Source organism: Colobus angolensis, unplaced genomic scaffold (genome assembly GCF_000951035.1).
Source record: "Colobus angolensis palliatus isolate OR3802 unplaced genomic scaffold, Cang.pa_1.0 Scaffold100, whole genome shotgun sequence".
NCBI classification, from domain to species: Eukaryota; Metazoa; Chordata; class Mammalia; order Primates; family Cercopithecidae; genus Colobus; species Colobus angolensis.
Window position 1 is genome coordinate 2,322,656 of NW_012110920.1, and position 24,035 is coordinate 2,346,690.

At 35.1% G+C, this 24,035-nt stretch overlaps 2 protein-coding genes across 2 annotated transcripts in view; one reads left to right on the plus strand and one right to left on the minus strand.

The window, feature by feature from the left end:
• CEP85L (centrosomal protein 85kDa-like) overlaps positions 1-24,035 on the plus strand; it is a 200,250-nt gene that overhangs the window by 91,718 nt on the left and 84,497 nt on the right. Inside the window, exon 4 of the mRNA XM_011937342.1 lies at positions 5,965-6,752. Coding sequence (XP_011792732.1) covers positions 5,965-6,752 — 788 coding nt within the window. The remainder of the gene's footprint in view (positions 1-5,964; positions 6,753-24,035) is intronic.
• On the minus strand, positions 10,822-24,035 carry PLN (phospholamban). Its single transcript, XM_011937320.1, has 2 exons — positions 23,922-24,035; positions 10,822-13,408 (listed from the first exon to the last, which is right to left on the minus strand). The coding sequence occupies exon 2, from the start codon at positions 13,309-13,311 to the stop codon at positions 13,153-13,155; it is 159 nt and encodes a 52-aa protein (XP_011792710.1). The 5' UTR covers positions 13,312-13,408; positions 23,922-24,035; the 3' UTR covers positions 10,822-13,152.

Genomic DNA, 24,035 nt, shown 5'->3' on the forward strand with positions numbered 1-24,035 from the left:
CAACCTCTGCCTCCCGGATTCAAGTGAATCTCCTGTCTCAGCCTCCCAAGTAGCTGGGACTACAGGCACCCACCACGACACCCCACTAATTTTTTTTTTTTTTAAGTAGAGACAGGGTTTCACGATGTTGGTCAGGATGGTCTTGATCTCTTGACCTCGTGACCTGGCAACTTTGGCCTCCCAAAGTGCTGGGAATACAGTCATTTTTTTTTTTTTTTAAAGAATGGGTTACATGTAGCATAAAATGTTTTTGTTTTCTTTTTTTGTTTTCTACGTAACATGGTATGATCATGGCATTAGCAGGAAGAGAAAAAACTCATTGTGTTGTATAAAAATTATTGCCTGGGCCGGGAGTGGTGGCTCACGCCTGTAATCCCAGCACTTTGGGAGGCCAAGGTGGGTAGATCACATGAGGTTGGGAGTTCGAGACCAGCCTGACCAACATGGAGAAACTCCGTCTCTACTAAAAATACAAAGTTACCAGGTGTGGTGGTGCATGCCTGTAATCCTAGCTACTCAGGAGGCTGAGGCAGGAGAATCGCTTGAACTTGGGAGGCAGAGGTTGTGGTGAGCTGAGATCGTGCCTTTGCACTCCTGCCTGGGCAACAAGAGTGAAACTCTATCTCAAACAAAACAATTGCCTTTGTGGTTAAATAAAAAAGTTTTTTAAAAATAAAATATTTGTTAAAATATTTTATGTTGACTGGTAAGTATATGAAAATGCTATTTTAAATCACTGTTTTGATACAGGGTTGTATAGTTTAATGATTATTTTTTAAACTGTGAAGACTCATGATTTATTGCTATAATATAGATCTGGAGGGTGGGAGGGAGTGGTCTTTTTTGGCATTTAATTCTTTATTACTACCAGAAGGATAGAGCAGAGAGAGACAGAGAGTGAGAGAGACACCATCTCTGTATATAAGAGAAGATAGAGTCAGTGTTTTCATTTAATACCAGATGAGAATAACATGACAGTGAAACAGAAGATTGGGTTTTTGTCTGGAATTGAGAAATATTTTGTCTTAAATATAACTCACTTGCATTATCAGGTTATAGCAATGTCCCTTTCTTATATTCTGGCCTTTAAAACTTAAATCTGTCTGAAACCATTAGCTCATCTGTGCCTACTGTCAATGCTGTAAACCACATTCTTGAGTTTTTAAAAGGACTACCTTCTGTTGGTTTCAGATATCACTGTTGTAACTTAGATGTGGGCTAGATACTGTAGTAATAACTTGCATTTGGGATTTGTGGCTACAATTAGGTAGCCTAATCAAGCACATTAGGAATTGCATTATATCTACTTCTAATTAACTGTGTTTCCTTAGGGCAAAATCACATTTTTAAGTGTTGAAATTGTTAAAGTTAACATTTTCGGGACTCATTTCTGTCTAAGATATAATGATGACCCCTTTCCCACCTAGATACTCATACTGGGGGAAAATATTTAATTCTTTGTTCATATATTCTTAAATATTTAATTTTAAAATTTTAATTCTTATGTTTAATTCTCTTATAAATACTAAATATTTAATTCTTTCAAATATTCTTTTTTCATTTATTTATGTGTTATGTGTGCATGTGTGTCTATGTGCATATGCATGTCAGTAGACAGAGCTTTGATCCTTAGTTTTGACAGTAATGAATTCTGAATGTCACAGTTAATCAGATTTTACACTAGAACTTAGATACTGGTTATGGTTGAACTTGGGATATTTAAGCTTAAAGACTTCAGAACTGGAATCAGACCCATATGGAATGATGTTATAGTAAATGAAGCAGCAGAATCACTTATTTAGAAGTGGTATTTCCTAGGCCCTTCTCTACTTTTACTGGATCATAATCTCTTGGAGTAGGGCATCAGCTCTCAGGCAACTTTTTTTATGCTAAGATTTGAGAATTTGTAATAAGGAAATTTTAGGAATAAATTCTATATTCAGTATAATAGTCTATGGACAGCATATATCAACTGCTTTCAGATTTAGGGAATAAACACTAGTCTGATGTGAAATTGATTTTTCACTCATTGCTGATTTTTCTTTGCATTTGGAAAGTACTGAGTTAGTAAAGTCAGATTGGAAAGTAGCACATTATTGGATACAAGAAGCAGCCAAACTAGGTCTTATAGTATTCCGCTGTGACATGAAAAGTGAGAAAATTACCTATTTATATTATTCATACTTTAGAAGTATTTTAAACTCTTCGAGGTCACAGAACAACAGAATACCTGTGCAGAAGTTTGACCACATGGTCAAGTTATATTCCTTGGAAAACAATTAAAATAAGACATTGTATAAAGTAAAATGTGGAAGTAGTTTTCTCCTTTTGCCCCCTTTCCACTATGTAGAGGTTACCTTTGTTTATTAAGTTTTGTGTGTATTCTTTCGGATCTTTTCTCTGCGCATTTCTACATATCTACATATATGTGTTCACGTATGTGTATTCATATTTTAAACAGTGATATGTACAAATTGCCTCTCTCTTTCCAAAGACTATAACAGTTTACGTTCCCATCAGTGGTATATTTGCAGCCTTTAATAGTTTTCTGAGTATGATAGAGAATGTACCTTTACTATTAGTGAGTTTGAGGATTTTTTTTTTAAAAAAATATTCTCTAGTTGTGTTTTTGTTTGTTGATTTGCTTATTGATTTTTTTTTTTTTTTGGCCTATTTTAAAATTGAGTTGCTAGGGCTTTTTTGTTGTTGTTGTTGTTGATTTGTTGGAGCTCTTTATATGTATGAGTATTTATCCTTTGTTTGTTACATTGAAATTCACATTTACTTGTAGCTTTTTAATGAATAACATTTTGCTTTCTGCCAGGAATTCTTCTATATATTTTATGTGTTTTGGTTTAATTCTCACTGTTGTCATCTCCATTCTATGGAGGAGGTAACTGTTAAATAACATGTTTGAGCACGCATAACTACTGAGTGATAGAGCCAGAATTTGAATCTAAAAAGGCTCTATATTTTACTTTTTTTTTTTTTTTTTGAGACAGAGTCTAGCTTTGTCACCCAGGCTGCAGTGCAGTGGCATAATCTCTGCTTACTGCAATCTCCAACTCCAGGAACCTTGAACCTCCAGGTTCAAGCCGTTCTCTTGCCACAACCTCCCGTGTAGCTGGGATTTACAGGCGCCCACCACCACACCTGGCTAAGTTTTGTATTTTTAGTAGAGATAGAGTTTCATTATTGTTGGTGAAGGTGTTCTTGAACTCCTGACCTCTAAGTAATCCACCTGCCTTGGCCTTCCAAATTGCTGGATTTACAGGTGTGAGCCACTGCACCCAGCCCTATATTTTACTCTATGAAATCAAAACTGTTTTACTTAACCTTTGCTCTATCTGCAACTTGATACACGACTAATTTTTTATTTTTTTAAGATATCTTTTAGAGGCTCTGATTATTTTAGTATAAGTAATCCCTTAGTAATATTAATAAAAATATATGTAAGATATATATAATACTATAATATGTGAATACAAATGTTCCATAAACTTTTGGGGATGTCCTATTTCTATTTAGAACCAACCCTCAGTAGCATATTCCCCTTTATTTTCTTGTTCTCCTGATTACCAGAATAGTCTGTTAATCACTGTGTTTGCCAGTTGTTTTGCTTTAATCCATTGGCGACTCTGCTGTCAGAATGATCAGTCATTTTAAGTATAATTTTGATCATATCATTCACTCCCTTGTTTGGAAACTCAGTGATATCATGTTTCATGCTGAATGAAGGCCAGGCTCTTTACTTACAGAGCATTTGAAGATGTGTGTAATTCTGCTTCACCTTTACCTATTCGTTACCTTGACAACTTTCCTTGGTACTTTAACTCCATACTCTAGATACATGGATTTATTTTTCTTCTTATACAGCCACATTCTTTTGGCTTCATGATTGGATAATTTAGTGTTTTCAATTAGCAGAAGTTGTTTACAGGCTGGATGAGCACATAGGAAATTTACTTAAGGATATTTGGTGCTTCCTAAAGGAATTTTTAGGAAGGTTGGAGAACCAGGCTTAAGGATAAGCTTCCAAATAATATACCTCAAATCATATATGAGAACTGTCAGTCTTCCGTCACCAAGCTGCGTAGCTGCTGCCAGTGGGATAGAAATTTTGATTCTGCAGCCACTGTGGGGCCACGTCTGTCACTGCTGTTGTGGAAAAGTGATGCCTCTGCTGTTGCCTATACCACCCAAAAATGGTAGCTCCACACCGACTCCATTTTATCATGTGACTTACTTCCAAAACCGCAATTTTGTGCTGCTGCCTCTGAATGTCTGCATCGTAGTTGCAGGGTATACTGGGATTTTGAGGTCTGACATATATTTTGGGAGGGATGGAGTCAGTAATGTGAGAATTTTCCTGAATGCAGGAGGTTTCTTTAGAAGCTGATAGGCAGTCTTGAATATGATATCCCCTACAATGCTTTTGCTCATATTCCTTCATTTGTAATGTTTTTCCCTTTTCATGTCCAAGTTAACAAAATCTGTGCCAAGACCCACTGGAATTTTATTTTTTGAATTAGTCTACCTGGCTCGTTTTAATCTGAATTTTCTTACAACTTTATCAACATAAATTTTTCCATAAGACACTTTTAAGAGAATACAAGTAATAAGTATCTTCTGGTATAAGAGTCGATCAGTGTGGGGAGATACAGAATAAATTGCAAAGGTCTCCATCACTCACTTCCTCCCCACACACCAATTTAAATTGCTACCCCCTTTCTAGATATCCCTTGATTACAAAATTATAGTCTTTGGTTTTAATTTGATATATATGATGATAACATGGCACTTGATGGTGAATTTATTGAGTATTTAAACCCTTATTTATCTTTCAGCCTTTCATTTAGTCTATTGAAACTATTCATTTGTATAGAAGAGTGTGATGCATGAGGGCCTGACCTAAGGTAATAGAAATTCAGCTATTTTGGAGGTAAAAATATACAACTTGGGGATTTAGTAAATATAAAGAGAAAGGAATCAAAGTAGACTCTAAGGTTCTAGCTTGGGTGAATATAAATATATATATACACACATATATATTCATACATACGTATACACACACACACACACATATGTATATGCCATTAAATGATACTGGAAGTGAACCCTTTGGGACTATTTTTCATTATTGAAGGAGCACCTTTACTCATATTTCTCATTTCAATTAGAGTTTGGGGAGGTTCTAAAATGTTCAGATCTGGCATAGATTTTCACAGTTCAGGAAAGACACTGAAAAATACCATTTTTCCGACAAAGTTGTGTCTGAGACTTCATTGCTGGATTATGAATAAGACCTCTCAGTAAGGAGTTGGATTTTTCCTTTTAAAGATACAATACTTTAATTAGGGTAAATATAAACCTATTTTAAATAACTTTTCACCTGTAAGTACAGTAGATGGTAAAAGGCCATATACTCTATTATATATCCATATTTGGAAAATCCAATTTGAAAGTATGTTGACTTGTTTCGAGTAAAAGGATAATAGTAATTTACTCATTTTGAAGAAGTCTTTTTGAAAAGCTTGTGCTGGGCTGGGCACGGTGACTCATGCCTGTAATCCCAGCACTTTGGGAGGCTGAGGCGGGCAGATCACCTTAGGTCAGGAGTTCGAGACCAGCCTGCCCAACATGGCAAAGCCCCATCTCTGCTAAAAATACAAAAAATTAGCCGGACGTGCTGGTGGGCGCCCGGAATCCCAGCTACTTGGGAGGCTGAGGCAGGAGAATCGCTTGAACTCAGGAGGCGGAGGTTGCAGTGAGCTGAGATCTTACCACTGCACTCCAGCCTAGGCGACGAGCTAAAACTCCGTCTCAAAAAAAAAAAAAAAAAAAAAAAAGCTTGTGGTGTGAAACCAGGTTCAGGTTCAGATTTTTCTTTTGGCATTTTGCATTTTGCCTCATTCTCTTTTGTCTGTTCATTTTAACTAATTTGACCATCTTTTTTCTTTCCAGATCATTCAACTTCAAGTGGCACATTATCTTTTAAACCTAGTCAATCATTGATTACTCTTCCTACTGCCCATGTGATGCCGTCTAATTCCAGCGCTTCAGTTTCCAAACTTAGGGAATCCTTGACACCAGATGGCTCAAAATGGAGTACAAGCCTCATGCAAACATTGGGAAACCACAGTAGGGGAGAGCAGGACTCTTCACTAGACATGAAGGACTTCCGGCCACTTCGGAAATGGTCATCTTTATCCAAACTCACTGCCCCGGATAACTGTAGCCAGGGTGGCACTGTATGTAGAGAAGAGCCAAGGAATGGTTTGGAGAAGCTAGGGAGGGCTAAGGCTTTAACATCACAACTGAGGACAGTTGGGCCTAGCTGTTTACATGATAGTATGGAGATGCTTAAGTTAGAGGACAAGGAAATAAATAAAAAATGGTCATCAACTCTGGACTGCAAATATAAATTTGAGAGCTGTAGCAAGGAGGACTTTAGAGCCTCTTCGTCAACTCTTAGGAGACAGACTGTAGACATGACATATAGTGCCTTACCTGAAAGCAAGCCCATTATGACAAGCTCAGAGGCTTTTGAATCTCCAAAATATTTAATGCTTGGTCAACAGGCAGTAGGTGGAGTTCCCATTCAGCCTTCCGTAAGGACTCAGATGTGGCTTACAGAGCAGCTGCGGACAAATCCTTTGGAAGGTAGAAATACAGAGGATTCTTACAGTTTAGCTCCTTGGCAACAGCAACAAATTGAAGACTTTCGACAAGGAAGTGAAACACCAATGCAGGTAAGGCCCAAACTCGAGTGTCTGCTTCCCTGCAGTGGATGTTATTTGCACAGTAGCACACTCGCAACAAGCGTATGGCAAGTGTCCACAGGTTGTTTTGCTTTTCCTTTTTCCTGCAAGTTAATCGGCAGAAATGTTACAAACCTGAAAGGTGTTGTTGGTAAACAAAACTTACAAAGCATTTGAGACTAATTAATGTGAAAATCTGAAAACCTTGTACCTAGCTTGTTCTTTTCATTTGTTAAATGGGCATAAAAATAAAGCAGAACATACTCAATCTAAAGAAACTTGGAAACAGAAACAAAAACACTAGCATAGGTATAATAATAGAAAGAGCGTCAACTTGGCCATATGAGGTCTGAGATTTTGTTCTGTTAGATTTAGAACCTGGATGATTTTTTCACTTAATTTCTCTGGGCCTCGGTTTCTTCATCTGTATGATGAGAAGGTGGAACTACAGTCATTTGTAAAGTTTTGGTGATTAATGATGTATTTAGGTTTATAAATCAGATGTACTTTTTTTTTTTGAAAAAATTATGTGTCAAGACTTACTCATTAATCAGTTTATAGAAAGCACTTTATGATGATAGCATATATAAAGAAAAATAGCAATTTTCTGTAGCTTGTTTTAACAAGGAAACTAATTTTCTGATATGAATCCTGTCATCTATTTTTTATCATCAGAATTTTCTGAAACAAATTAATTCTACTAAAAATTGCAAATTTTCCCTAGAGTAAAAAATGTAAAATTACTATTCATTACTACTGCTAATAAAAACAAATAGAAAAATGAACATAGGCTATGAAAGGATAAGGAAATCACTTGTCTAGGAACCTCACAAATATGAGTATGATCTCAAAACATAGAACCCTAACATGCTGCATTCATAGGAGAAGCTTTAAGATATCGCATGTGCCTTTTTTATTCTTATTTTGGACACAGTTCTTACCATTTTGACTATGTATTTAAACCACATAATCAAAACAGAAGAATCATTGTGATCGAATTAGAAATTCGTGATTTATCCATTCAAGTGATTAAAAATAGGAAACCTAATTTTTCAAATACTATCACGTTTTAGTTTTCAAATGTTTGTCATTATAGGAAAACAGAGATCAGGCAGTTGTTTCTCCAGCTGGTGTCTTTAGACAGAATTGGAGCTGTCCAGTGGAGCTGAGTATACTATTCCAAGCTAGAGTAGGTGTGATAGAGATAATTGGGCAAATTTCAAGGAGTAAATACTGATTCCTGCTTTTTATTCTGCTTGAACAAACCTCTAGTTTAAACAAGGTGTTTTTCTTAGCCTCAAAGCAATGCAGAGTAGGGTAGGGAGATTGGGGACACACTGTTGAGAGCAATTTGTTTTTAAATCTTCTTTTTAGTGCATAGTAGAGAGAGAAGGCTACTAACAAGCAAAATTTGCACATACCCTGGAAAGCCCTACTTCTTGATTAACTTTGTTTGGGATGGTCTCTTTATAGTACTTTTAAGTTTTGGAGTAGAAAGACGAATTCAGGTGAAGAAAACTAGACAAACTAAGTTGTAATCATTAAATGACTGCTTCCCTTCTAATTTCCTCCTTGGAAAACTACAGAAAAAAGTTGTTAAATACCTTCATGGAGCTTCCAAGTAGTTTTCTCTTTATTTTAAAAGCTTTCATCATGGTTGTTTCTTAAAAGCCTCTTTGAAACCTTGACTTCTGGCCAGGCACTGTAGCTCACGCCTGTAATCCCAGCAATTTGGGAGGCCGAGGCAGGAGAATTGCCTAAGTCCAGGAGTTTGAGACCAGTCTGGGCAACATGGCCAGACCCCAACTCTAAAAAGCAAAAAAGATAAAAATCATAGAAACACTGGTTTTCTTTTAGTCTAAGTTTTACGTAAAGAGAAGAACATTAATAAGGACCAGGCCATCTGATAAATTGTGATTTACAAGCACAACTCCTAAACACTGACCATGAAAAAACAGTATTTTTACAACTAAGAAGAGGAATTTGGTTGAAAGTCATGATCTAATAAAACCTTAGATTTATATGGTACAGAATTCTGTAACTTTCACAGTATTTTATCTCATTTGATCCTCACAGCTCCCCACTCCCCAGGTTAATTTGTAACATTGAAGGTTTGCTCTTCCTAGGACTTAGTCCAGAATAATTATTGAGACAGCCACACATTCATATGTGTGTGGTATTCCTTGATTTACATGATTTTCTGCTAAACCATCAAGAGTATAGGAGTCTAGTACTCTGAAGCATTTTCCTTTGTGAATGAAGAGAAGCCATTATGCCCTCAGATGGTTTATGGCAGAAGGCTCCATGTGTAATGTCCACTGCTAGTCTTTGACTCTTTACTCTGTAGTACATCACATTTCTGCTACCCACCCCCTACAACCCCTAAGCTGCCTGACTCTGTAAGGACTATGACAGAGGAGAAAAAGCAGTCTGGTCTTCTTTCTGGGAAGAATCCTTCCCTTTCCATGGCCCCCTTGAGTTCCTCTTCTTAGGGGAAGGTAGGGTGGAAGGGTGGAGGATACACGTAATGGCAGTGTCCATTGGATTCCTGTAAGCCCACGATGGATCTCCCAGACAGTAGTGAAATAATAGTAGCCTCTTTATTGACGAAGTTGTTTATCCTTTTTTTTCCCTAGGATGTTTCTGAACTTCAGGTGGCAGTCATTAAAAAGATGAAATTTTGTGCCTATTTAGTCATAAGGGTGTTTGAACAGTTGTGGTATTGGCACCTATGCATATTTTACTAGAGATTTTCCCTTGTATAGACAAAAAATTTAGACAAAGCATAGTAACTCACCCCTGTAATCCCAGCACTTTGGGAAGCTGATGGGGGGCAGATAGCTCGAGGATAGGAGTTTGGGACCAGCCTGGGCTAGTGAGACCCCATCTCTACAAAAAATAAAAAGAATTAGCCATGTGTGGTGATGTGCCCCTATAGTGCCAGCTACTTGGGAACCAGGGTTGCAGAATCCCTTGCACCCCAAGAGTTCAAGGCTGCAGTGAGCAATGATCACGTGACTGCATTCCAGTGTGCATGACAGAGTAACATCCTGTCTCTTGATTTAAAAACAAAAAATTGATAAAATGAGTTAAAGTAAAATTACTTTTTGTCTAACACGAAATAATAATGAAAAAGTTTTATCTATAACTTGGGAGTGTTTAATGTATTCTGTTATATCCTGTGAAAAGAAAGTTTTCTTATTTGCATTCTTTCTTATTTTTGTACTCTGTTCTGTCTTTTATTTTTTAACTGTTTGAGATAATTAACATATTCAAAGATGTGAACACCATGACACTCCCTATATTAGGATATGACACATTCATTAGGTAGTTAAAAAGGACTTTTATATACATGTTTTAATGAATAAAATTAGTAATGTGTTTGACTTTTTTATCTGTCAAGTTTTCTATGTAATATTGGCATAACATTCTGGACTTTTTAAAGTGTGCTGTTACTTAGCAGAAGAGCAGATCTTTTCTGAAAATTTATTATAGCCCTACTTTGCAAGAAGACTCAAAAATAATCAAAAGATAAATAATTGTCTGTGTAGTAGCAATTCATTATCTTATATAGGTCTGCCCTCTTGTGTGTCTGTACTTGTGCATCTTGATTTTGTTTTCTTTGGGGAAAGTCACCAAAAAAAACCCTGTAAAATCAAAACTAAAATTAGAATTTTTTATTGGTAGTATCAGTTGTATTGTAGAGCAGCTTCACTGAGTTTTCAGGAACCTTCATTTTAATATAGTGATTCTGATTTGCATTAAACAAATATATATTCTTACGCAATTAAAATATAAAAGGTAACATTAAGCATTTTAAAATTGTTTTTAGTACCCTGTAAATTAAGATAAGAACTTATTCTATAGTAGAACATATTTTGAGCATTTAGTATATTAAATTTTAAAAATAAATTGTTTTCTTATATCTTATTCTTTACACTTTGTGATGAAGAATAATTAAAGAGTTTATTCTATTTCATAATTTGAGTTATAGTATAGTATTCTGTAATCCTCACAGAATAAGATTTTAATTTCTATCAAAGAATGAACAACAAGAAAATTAGTTATTTCTGTTTACTGAGAAAAAGACTGTAACGAACAATGTAATCAAAGGAGTATGACTAATCAGTTCAAATTTTCCACTTGTTTTTAAGACCACTGCAGCTTATTATAGAACTTGGATACTTTTTGTGTTGGTAATTTACTAAAACCAGTGAGGTGAGTGTATCACCTGTTGTTCATAAGCTTTTTACTTGTTATTAGGGATTTCCAGCTTGTAGATGAGGCGTCACTTAAGAAATCTCTGCCCTTCTGTTCTTCAGATATCCCTGAACCAAACACTTTCCACTCCCCATCTCTAGTACCTCTCATGGATTCAGAAAATTTAATGGTGTCTCCTTCACTATTGAGTTAGCAACACTTGTGTAAGAAACCAAGGTCAATATTGATGTTACATATTCTTTTAGTAATCATGTTTTAGAAGATATGATTAATTACACATCCTCTACTCTTTTAATAATAGTTATATTAGTAACATGTCTTCAACTGAAATTAAAATTGTTGGATTATGCAGTATAGGTGTAAACTATTTTAGACTTAATTTTAAACTTTAGTCAACTTAAATTACCAAAGTTTGGTGAATATATTTTCCAGCACTAAATTTTACTTGAGTTGTTTTATGAGTTATTGGAAGATGTTCTGAAATGATCAGAGGAGAAATTGAAAATTTATTCATCAAGAAAATAATTATAGGTAACATTGCTGGATCTATAATTTAGCTCAGTAGAGTGGCCTACGAAGTAGATGCTTGCCATTTGGTTGATAGATGAAGAAAAATAGCTATATCCTGTTACAGTTGACCCTTGAACAACAAGGGCTTAAATAGCGAGGGTCCACTTATACATGAATATTCTTTTCCCCCACTCCCCACACCCCTAAGACAAGATTACAAGACCAACCCCTGCTCTTCCTCCCCGTCTTTCTCCTTCTCTTCCTCCTCTCAATGTGAAGACAATGAGAATGACGACTTTTATGTTGACCCACTTCCGTTTAATGAATAGTAAATATATTTTCTCTTTTTTACGATGTTCTAAATAACATTTTCTTTTCTCTAGCTTACTTTATTGTAGGAATACAGTGTATAATACATATAACATGCAAAATGTGTGTTAATTTACTGTTTATGTTATCAGTAAGGTTTATGGTCAACAGTAAGCTATTAGGTAGTTAAGATTTTGCGGACCCATGGATTCTCAGCTCCCCTAACCCCCATATTCAAGGGTCAGCTATAGATGTAATAGATGGGCCAACAAGTTCATTTCAAAATATAATCTAAGAATTAGTTAATATTTGGAGAGATAATTCATACTTTTATTTTTTTAAATACTTGAGATAATATATTATTTTGTCACTGGGAATCTTTTATTATTTTCCTTGCCTACACTGGGTGTTAGGTTGGAATGGAAGACAACATGTAAAATCAGTCTGAAGTCTTAAGGTTTCATGATTTCAAAGATACAGTGTGGTAAACTAGGTAACTCTAGGTCAGATAATTCACTACAGTGTCTTAAATGAAGATTAGATGCTATTCTGTTAGTATATTAGTGATATGACTAATCTCACTGTCACATATTAACCCCCAATTCTCATCTGTTGATCATATGTCTTAGAACAGATTTATGGTTTACCTACAGGTACTAGAATTCTGTGATTCTTTGAAAAAATTACTTAAGAGTAATTTTATTATGTAAGAGTATGGCCTTACTTTTCCATACTTGATTCTCATCAACTTTAAAAAATGTTAATGTGGCATAGCAAAAATGCAATTTCTGTTTTAGAATGTTACTACAAAGAGTTACTACAGAGTTCTTTATAATAAGATAACAGATGTGAGGAGTCAGTGGACTGTTTTGAATAATGACACTTCATTTGTGTTATTACTTTGATACTTGGTGAAGACCTGAAAAATACTTAGTATTAAAGAAGATTTTACAGTGTAATGTAAGTTATATTCACCTCAACAGAGTAAAAATAATGCTTTATATATGAAGTGAACTTGTTGGCAGTGCAGTTTCAAAACTGAACTCTTATTTCATCTTCAGAAAAGATTTGGGATACAAATTTGTGAGCCATGTTGAGGAAATCAACAGTTACATTTTATACACTTATTTTAAAGTTAATTTTTGAAAATAAAGCCCTTTTCATGTTTACAAGATCCAGCAGATGAATACATTTGCTAACAATAAGTTTTAGTCTTAATCTTGACCTTTTCACAAAGAAACTCTTCTACTCAGGAAGTGGTCTGTTTTACAGTATTGTTTTCCCGTCTGCATGGGATGACAGATTTTAAGCTGATGTGGCAAGTTGCAGATCTAGAGGTTGTAGCAGAACTTCAGAGAAGCATCACGATGATACAGATCAGCAAGAGACATATTAAGATGAGACAGAAATTGATAAATAGATTCTGTAGATTTTGACGTGCTTGTTGAGGCATTTCAATGGTTGAGGCTCTTCTTATAGCTGAGCGAGTGAGGTATTGGACTTTCTCCATGATACCAGCAGGAGAGGAAGTCTGAAGTTTTAAGTGGTCGAGAGAAAGATAAAAAGCTGGCAGCCAAATATGAGATAACTGTCTTCTTTTAGGTAGCCTGGAATGTAAAAATAATAAATGGATTAGAATGATATATGTAACCTATTATCAGGACAAAAAATGCAATTTTGTATTAATTCATCTTCCTCAGCACTATTGTTATTTATAACATCAAGTGTTTCTATAGTTTCTCTCTCTCTCTCGCTCTGTGTGTGTGTGTGTGTGTGTGTGCGCGCGCGCGTGCATGTGTTTCCATGTGTCTCTCTTTCTCCTTTTTTGATGGGGCACACCATGACAGTCTCATTTGTGTTAGGAGTAGTAACTTCAGTCTTTGCCTTTTTCTCCCAAATTTACTACAAGTATTGCAGTAATCCTCAGTGTCATCCATAAGTTCCTGGAAACCATGACTTTCCACAAAACAACATATAACAAAACCATCTTTACTGTAGGCTGATTGATGTAAATAAGAGTTAAGTTCCTATAGCACATTTCTGGTCACAAGAACATCACCCAACTTCTCAATAAAGATCCCAAACACTTCTAATATTAAACATTGAGAGAAATATGAACTATATATACATTTAAGAAAGATTAATAAAAACCAGATAGGCCGGGTGCAGTGGCTCACACCTGTAATCCCAGCACTTTGGGAGGCCAAGGCAGGCAGATCCCCTGAGGTCAGGAGTTTGAGACCAGCCTGGCCAACATGGTGAAACCCTGTCTCTACTAAAAATATAAAAATTAGCTAGGCTGGTGGCATGTGCCTGTAATCCTAGCTACTTGGGAGTATCGCTGGAGCCCAGGAGGCAAGGGTTGCAGTGAGCCCAGATCATGCCACTGTACTCCAGCCTGGGTGACACAGCAAAACTCTGTCTCAAGAAAAAAGCCAACAAAGATAATTACCCAGTATTTGGTGAATCAGTGAGTAACAGTAGTTGTGATAGTCAATTAAAAACATGGAATCAATGTTTGAGGAATACAATGGGATCTCTGAGTGCTTTTGTGCCATAGCATTTATTGTCATGCATTTGTATGATCACCCTAGACTTTACCAATTTTTATTTGATAATAATTTGTATTCATCCATTCATTCGTTTTTCAACCCTCTTATTCTGGTTTGGGTTGCTGGTGGCTGTAGCCAATCCCAGCAGCTCAAGGAGGGAGGAACCCACCTTGGATAGGAGACCACTCCATCACAGGATACACTCATGTACACACTCACGCTCAACCCAGGACAACTTAAACACGCCAGTGAACCTAATGTGCACAGTTTTGGGATATGGGAGGAAACGAGAGTCCCACAGATATGGGGAGAACATTCAAGCTGCACACATACTTAAATGTTACAACAAAATGACATAGAAGGAAATGATGTTATTTGAGGACCTGCTGTATTTGGTTTAAGGTACAGCTTGTTTTGGGTTATTCTTTTGGGTAAAAGTTCTCACATATAGTTTCTTTAAATCTGTTACTCTGTAGATGTAATTGGTTTGATCAGTCACTGTATTAATAGCTCCAGAGCCAATCACATAACAAGGAAATGCATACAACAAATTATTCCCTGGATCTTGATTTTAATCCAAAATAAAATAATGTTAAATGGGAAGTGTTTTACCAAAAATATGGATTCAAATTGTCATTCCTTTTTATGATTTTATAGCTTTATAGAATGTTATCTTAACTAGCATTTTAATAAGATTTGATGTTAAGTACTGAAGACTATCAAGCTTGGAATGCATAGTAATTACTATTATCTCACCATCTACCACAGACATTTTCTATTCACAGACCTCTACTTAATAGCAGTAGTTTCCATCATGCCTTCTTTCAGAGATCCCACAAGTTATTGCTGCCTGTGGGGTCTATACTTTGATGATTAATAAAACAAATAAGAACTTACATGTTATCACAGAAAATTTATATATAGACTGAAAATTAACTGTATTAACTGTCCAGAGATAACAGTTATTAACACTTGGGGGACATTTTGTTTTCAATCAGGATACTTCTGCATCAATTTTGAAATAAGAAAAATAAAAAATGGAGTAAAAAAGTGATAATTAATTGCCAGATGTAGTGACTGTTAACATTTGTTGATGTATTATTGTTAATCAACATATTACTACCTTACCCCAGCTGTCAGATTTTATTTTCTCCTGAGTCTTTTTATACATCTCATAAAAGCCTATCTCAACCTGTTAGCCCATTCCTGAGAGAGGAAAGTGCTGAAGGGAACAGAAGGAAGTACTGAAAGAATGGCAAAGGGGAAGGCAGGTATCAGGCATGACCAGTGAGAACCTGGCATTTACTTTTACAGAGAAACCATATGGTTTATGGTGTTTAGATTCTGTAGTGTTCAATAGTTCAACTTGGCTCTATTATATTCTGAATTATATAGTAGACTGGGCCTTTTTTGGCTTGAGACTCTGTCCTCCTTCATAATATTGGTCTGTAGCAAGGAGTTCCAAACAGCCAACTTGTATCAAATTTTCTTTCCTTAAAGAGTTACTAACAACCTGTATTTTTCTAGCATGTATTCTTCATTGTCTAAACGGTGGCTAACGGCTGTTATTTAGGTTGTCTGTAACACTTCTACTTAGAAAATAGCAGCTTATAAAAGCAGAACTACCATTTGACCCAACGATCCCATTACTGGGTATATATCCAGAGGAGTATAAATCTTTCTGCCATAAAAGCATACACGCACGAATGTTCATTGCAGCACTATTGACAATAGCAAAGACATGAATCGGCCTAAGTGCGCATCAGTGACAGAGTGGAAATGTGGTTGTATACACCACGCAATACTGTGCAGCCATAAAAAAGAAGGAAATCATGTCTTCTGCGGGAACATGGATGGAGCTGGAGGTCATTATCCCTAGTAGCAAACTAACACAGGAAAAGAAAACCAGATACCACATGTTCTCACTTTTAAGTGGGAGTGAGATGATAAGAACTTATGAACACAAAGAATGAAACAACAGATGCTGGGGTCTGCTTGAGTGGGGAGGATAGGAGGAGGGAGAGGAGCAGAAAAGATAAGTGTTGGGTACTGGGCTTAATACCGGGGTGATGAAATAATACATACAAACCCCCATGATGTGTGCTTACCTGTGTAACAAACCGTCACACATACCCCCAAACTTAAAAGTTAAAAAAAAGGAAAACAGCAGCTTAAACTTGACATATATTTAATGATGTTTGTTTGAATTCTTCAGGTAAAATAGAAATAGATTTTCTTTTGTTCTTTATTAAGATTCATCCTTTAAGTTGTTTCTGTTGATATTTGATTATTATAGATCTAGTGGATTGGAGAATTACTGGAAGATTTTATTTATTTATTTATTATTTTGAGACAGAGTCTCGCACTGTTGCCCAGGCTGGAGTGAAGTGGCGTGATCTTGGCTCACTGCAAGCTCCACTTCCTGGGTTCACACCATTCTCCTGCCTTAGCCTCCCAAGTAGCTGGGACTACAGGTGCCTGCCACCACGCCTGGCTAATTTTTTTGTATTTTTAATAGAGATTGGGTTTCACCGTGTTAGCCAGGATGGTCTCGATCTCCTGACCTTGTGATCCGCCTGCCTAGGCCTGCCAAAGTTCTGGGATTACAGGTGTGAGCCACTGCGCCTGGCCAAGTAGTCACCTTTTATGAAGATATGTAGCAGAATACAGTTAAGAAAGGAATAATAATTAGCCTTGGTAATTCCTATTTGAATATATGGTTTTGTGAGGTTTTTGGGCTTAGCTGGTCTTAAAAGGTCAGAAATTTTAAAAATTACTTTGAGGCAAAACATGGGAAAGGAGGGAGTTGGCCAGGAGTTTATCATGAAGCATATACAGGAGTCATCCCCTACCTTGACACTGATAAGTTGTACTTCAGTCACATGAAACATGTCACCTTTCCATAAATACTCCATTCCCTTTTGTGATTTTATTCTTTGCACATGTTGTTCTATCTCTGCCTGGAATGCGTCCTCCACCTTTTGATTCTCTGCCAGGCAAGCTTCAGTTGATTCTTAAGGTTCAGTTTAAATATCACTTCCTGATGAAACCTTTCATTAGTTATTAAGGTGGAATTGGTTGTCACCTCTACTGGTTTTTAATAGGGCTTTAGTGTTATCTATATGAGGATATCTATCAGATTATAGCACAATTTCAGTTTACATGTTTGTATCCCTAACTAGACTTGATAGTTTCTGAAGTAAAGAAACCATGTGTTCATTTAGTATCCTAGTACTTAGTGCATAATTGGTATGTTTCAATAAATCATTAAAGTTAAATAAGGGATTTTTATGACAAAAACTATTAGAAAATTGTTAATAAAAAATAATGCTGTGGGCAGGTCATGGTGGCTCACATCTATAATTCCAACACTTGGGAGGACTAGGCAGGGGGAGCGTTTGAGCCCAGAAGTTCGAGACCAGGTTGTGCAACATAATGAGACCCCATTTCATTTTTAATTAATTAATTATTTTTATGAATGGATGAATGAACGACAGGGTCTTGCTCTGTCACCCTGGCTGGAGTGCAGTTGTGCAATCATGGCTCACTGCACCTCAACTTCCCAGGCTCTAGCGGTCTCCCTGCTTCAGCCTCCTGAGGAGCTGGGACCACAGATGGGCACCACCATGCCTGGCTGATTGTTTGTATTTTTGGTAGGGACAGGGTTTCACTGTGCTGCCCAGGCTGATCTCAAACTCCTGAGCTCAAGTAATTCCTGAGATTACAAGCGTGAATCACCATGCCTGGCCCTCATTTTTAATAATAAGTTAAAAAATTTTAAAAATAATGCTGTGATTGACAGATTAGTTCTAATAACAATTTGTTAGTTGAACATGTAAGCTCTAATATTCTCCTCAAGTCTCTTTCTATCACAGATGAGAAAAATGAGGCTTAGAGGATTCACCTAAATTAATGGTCACCTGGTTAACATAATATTAACCTGAACTAGACTTTGTATAGATGAGTTTTTAGTATTTGTGAAATACAAAGACCTGCCCAAAAGAGATGAGCTCTCTGCTGTTTAAAGCATAATTAATATACTTTAAAGATGATCTTATAATCCTACAACAGCTAACTGTTACTGAAAAACAAGAGTTTGTTTCTGGAAACAAATTGGATATGAAGGAGATGACCAAAAATAGTATCCTGTTTCTTGTCAGATTTAGAAATATGCTGTAATCCTAAAGTTATTTGTAACTGTTTTATAATTTTATGCCTAAACTGAAAACAAATCTGCTTTACATGCTAAAATGTTAATGATACACATTTAATTTATTGGGCTCAATTTTTTACAGTGGTATAATCTGAAATGTGTGGAATATTAGTTCTATTGAATACCAACATTTGTATGATGATAATTAGGCCAGATTTTGTCCATAGAAGATGAGGTTTCCTGTCATATGTTGAGAATTGAAAACCTTTGTGTGGGAACAGCATAATCCTATTTTTGGAGTTGTCTGTGACCTTTACTACATTATAATTCATGGTTGTCAGGTGTTTATCATTCTCTTCTCTGCACTGACAACTACCGTATGAGTTTCCTTTTTTTTTTTTTTCAAAAAATAAATTTCTTAACAGCCAAGCTGTTTAATAATTTTTGATGGAAAGCATAGAAAAATAGTTTAGTTTTATTTTCATGTTATCTGATCTTTTTAGAGCATTCTATTAGTCTAATCATAAATAGTTTTGGGATTTTCTGAACTTGTGTCTGGCCTAAACAACCATGGAAACTGAAGTTACTCTCCACCCTCTTATTAAAAGAATGACCATATATATATAAATTGGTTGTTTTGACACAAGAGTGGTATTCACTTATAGATGAATTTTCAAATCAATTTATCTTCTAGGCCCTAGAATCAAGAGTATTGAAAACATGAAAGGTGCTTGTTAGGAGTTTGGGTGTAGAAATGCCAGACTCCTGTCTCTTGAGCTGCATATCACAGGCAGAAAAGTATCCACAGAGTATCTTATGTCTGTAGATCCATGAGTACTCTACTTTTTAGGGGAATGAGAAGAATAAAAATAAAGAATTCTTTACTATTCTTTGTGGGATTTATAAATCCTTTGGTTGTCTTCTTTTCCTCAAGAAAAGTGACACCGGAAATTTAAAAAAACAATCAAGTTCAAGATAGTATGGTTTTTTTTTTTTTTTTTTTTTTTAGGTGGAAGAAGGAAATAGAAAAGCCATTAGGCAACTCTAATCTTCTGACTAATGTCGTATACCGTGTTAGGCAGCATGTTTGGTGGAAGGTACTATATCAACTCCTTCAGGAGTCCTTACTTTGTCTGCAGTGAGTCCTGTTTTAGCAATATAGTATCAAATGCATTCTTGTGCGGAAGGAACCTCAACAGTCTTCTGAAAACTTTTGGTGGCCTGCTTTATGACTTGCTAGACAAGTGGTACTTTAATAATGATGTATATGCTGAGCATTAATCCCCACCTATACTTTAAGCATGTTCAGTGCTTGCGGAACTTCTCAAACTTCAGCATTTTTGGTGTTATTCCTTTTGCTGAAATAATAAATTCCTGAGATTCTTTATATTTGTAGAATTTTGCCTTTCTCCTTTTATTTTTGTTTATTCTTTTAGTAAACATGGGAGTATTGAAGCAATACTTTATTAAATTGAATTCAAGTAATATCCAAGGCTACAGTCTGATATACTCTAGTATGTTTTTTCCATCAGATTGGTTTAGAAGATTAGAATTTTCTATAGATTGAATTTGAATGAACAGGGCTTGTCTATATTTGGATTATTTGGAATTTTATTTTATTTTTCTACTACTTTCTGACATTTCCACAGGTAAGCGATAAGTGAATGTATATACACCCTTTTTTGGACTTGTGGTAATAAATTAGGACAATTCATCATTAGATTTATGATGAATCTGTTGGCTTACAAAAGATCACTCCAGTGGAGTCATTTTCCTTTTGAGATTGCCTAATGCTAAACTTGGACTTTCTATTTGAAGTTACTTTGTGGTAGCAACATTCCAGAGCTTTGTTGGTTCAGACTGGCCATTTGAAAGAATCTTCAGGCTGCTTCTGTCTGGTTATGATAATAATTGTATATGCATAAAAATCAATATATTCTCACTCCTAAATTGACCCGTAATGAAGTGCTCCTCATGTTAAGTCTTGAGGAGAATTCATTAAACAACAGCACAGAGAGATTTTTCTCTCTGAAATGGACAATTTAGCTTATTGCTATTGCTACATTGTCTGTAGGTTTGCCTTCGTTATTGTTTTTTAAATATTGAAACAATGCTTTACAAATTTATTTACAAGTAAAATATTCTTCTTAACCCTGTAGGAGTTGGAACTTCAGAATCTTTTGGGGGGGAAGAGAATATGGAGGGGTAGTATTGAGAAAGGCTTAAGGAGAAATGAATGTCACTTAATAAATGTACCCCCTATTAATGTGAGTATATTGGTCAACCTTTTTTTTTTTGCGGAGGGAGCAGGGGATGGGGGTTGAAAACTAAAGATGGAGTACCTTTTCAAAGGCACTAGAGGTCCTCAGTTGACTATGAGTATGCTGTACATCCAGGCTTCATTTTCATGTGTTTATTTGGTAACATGCTTCAGAATTATTCTGGGTAAGAACTTTGATGTACTATTTCTGCAAATATACAAAGAGACTACATCTTATCTAATTTATACCACTGTAATTTAGAAGGATTATTTTCTTGATTTTTCTACCTTTAGGTTTACTTTGCTAGTAGGATCATTTCTTTGTTAATTCACAGTTTTGATGAAAGTGAGGGATTTTTGTAGCAAATAACAAAGCAAGATTGATCAAACATGTCAAAACAAATAGTTTTGGATATTTAAATTGGTAGAGTATGGGGAGAGGGGAGTTCAGAAATAAAACTGAGGAATGCTGAGGACTGAGGATTTAATAGGGAACCTAGAATAAAGTATCGAAATGTGGTTTTTGTGAAAGTTTTGAGGAGATATTAACTTGGATTTTAGGTATCAGATGAATTGAAGGCATGAGTATTTTAGCAATGAAACAAATAAAAGGAAACTTTGATTGATTGAGGTATGTTATGGTTTTTTGAAGTCTGTACAGTTAGTTTGAATTTTGCCTTCCAGGAGGTATGCTTAATAACTAAGGACATCTGTAATTTTCTTATATTTCTGGTTTTGAAAATGATCAGTAGAATATAATTTAGGCTATTAAGAATGTAATACCTGATGTGTAAATTGAATTTAAGTGAAATGGAATGGCTTTAAATTAAAATAGAAGTTTGTATTCTCTGAATTTGCCTTTTAGAGTATCATTTACAGTGTTTGGGGGCTTTCAAATTTGGTTTATCAGTGTCATGATTTACTTCAAGCCATGCTGGTCAGTATATAGAGGATGTGCATGTGGCTTAGTGACAAAACCTAAACTTCTGCTAAGGTTTCCCTCTTTTCCTAGTTATGTGATCTTGAGCAGTTGACCTTTTTGCATCTTTCCTAAATTGTAGAATAGGGATGCAGTATCAAATATATAATCAAGAGGAGCAAATGAAATATTTGTGTACACCAGTATATTAGGAAATTGTTCTTTAAGAAGAAGTTTTAATTGGCCCTCCTCATTTCTGGGATTGGTAATATATTGTCTAATTTAGAGAAGTAACTAGACTTTCAGTTTCTAAATTAAAAATTTAATATATTACATAATTTAATGTTACATGTGTAATCAGTACATTAAAACATTAAAGTACATTAAAATTTTCTGAAACCATTGTGTTTATGCAATATTTTCTTATTGTTTCTTAATCTCACTAATTAAAGATATGATTAAATACCCAAATGCGATTATTTTCCTTTATGCCTACTAAAATACAAATAAAATAGATTTGATATTTGATTTTGGGAAATGATAGTGCTGTCATGCCTTTTAGTAAAGCAGTTATTTCATCTAACACTTTTTTAAGCACTTACTTTTAAACTACATGTCTTCATAAACAAAGACAATACTTAACTGGCACCTTAAGGTATAGATGAACTAGTTGGGACATAATGTATGGTACTACCACATTATGTTTGAAATTTTAACAGTCTCTATAACTGGAATTTCTATTAACTGAGACATACTAGTGAGCTAAGGGTAACTTTAATAGAATTTCTGCTCTTTCCAGAGGTTGTGTACTTTTTAGAGCAATATGTGATAAAGCAAAATTCTGATATAATAAAACAGCTCATGAACACCCAATTTGAAGTGTGAGAATGTAATTTGATATTTGAATAAAAATGCACAAATAAGCATATAAGACACCTCCACTGAATGACTTTTGTGTAATATCAAAGGAAAATTATGAGTATAGAGATATGGAGACGCAAATAGGATACCTCAATGGTAGACAAAAATGTTTTTGTATGTCTTAAGGAAAACCGCTTGCAGAATTACAAAGTTCGTATTTGTAGTGAGCAATAGAATTAACATTTGTCATGGGAATTGAGAATTTTAGAGGTAAATTTTAATATATATATAAAATATGAAAATTAAAATAAATAAAATATGTGTAATTTTCTGTAAGCCCTGACAGAGATCTGAGAATGAGGAAACGTTTCATTTACTAAATTGAGGATTGTAACATAAAGAATAGGGTAGAATTCAAATGGGAGTCATAAAATTGATTGTGGCATCTCCATTCCTGGCATTTATTTTATTTTCTCCTTTCTTTCTAAATCTCAGAGAGGAAATGGAGTAACACTGGAGGATAATAACTTGACAAAACTATAGGCATTAATAGGCAGAAATCCATTTAATCAAATTTGTGTGAAAATAAGATACTTAAGAATATTCATGTGTCAAAATAACTTTTTAAAGTGTCAAATTATTCTCTAACACTAGATTTTTATGTGTTTGTGAAAAGTGTTTTAAAATTTCTACACTTCTTTATGCTACAATATTGAATTTAATATCAGTAACTCAATTTATTAACAGCATGGAATTTTTAGAAATGTTTCTTAAAAGTTGACTGGACTTTAGAGGGGAAATATCCTCAAGGGCACTTTAAAAGTAGCTTGTATTATATATTCTTAAGCTCCATTTCATTATTATTCACTGTATGAAATTATGATAATATTGCAATAGGCGTGCTGATAATGTGCATGTTTATAGTCAAATGATTATTCATATTAGTTCAGATGTAAATAACTCAGTTCTGCACTGTTTCTCAGCAGAGCAATAAATAACAATTAAGTCATTGTTTTTGTGTGGAGAAATTAACCACTACTGCCAAATATGATAACATAATTGGAAGATTTTTTTAATTGGCAGAAATTCACATTTGAAAAGCAAAATAAAAGTGAAAGTTAAATTAAAATGACAAACAAATAACCAGAATCAAAGATGAATATGACCTTTTTCATTTCAAAGTTGTCTCATTTTTACTGTCACTAAATGGATAAGCATTTATAAATTTAAGCACTTTGTCATGTCATTTTATTGCTTAAGTTTGAACTGATATTAATAAAATTAACTTATTTTAAAAGTTCAGATTATAGAAATTACAGGAATTAAGAATTACAGAAAGTAAGAATTACCAAAGTCAGTGAAATCTGTTTCTTACCTTGGCTGCTGTGATCATCACAATATAGAGTATTGTGTTGTATGAAGGCTTATGGGTGTTTAGCTGGGGAGTTTTCTGACTCTGTCACCCGGTTTATGGGAACAGTTGCAGTAG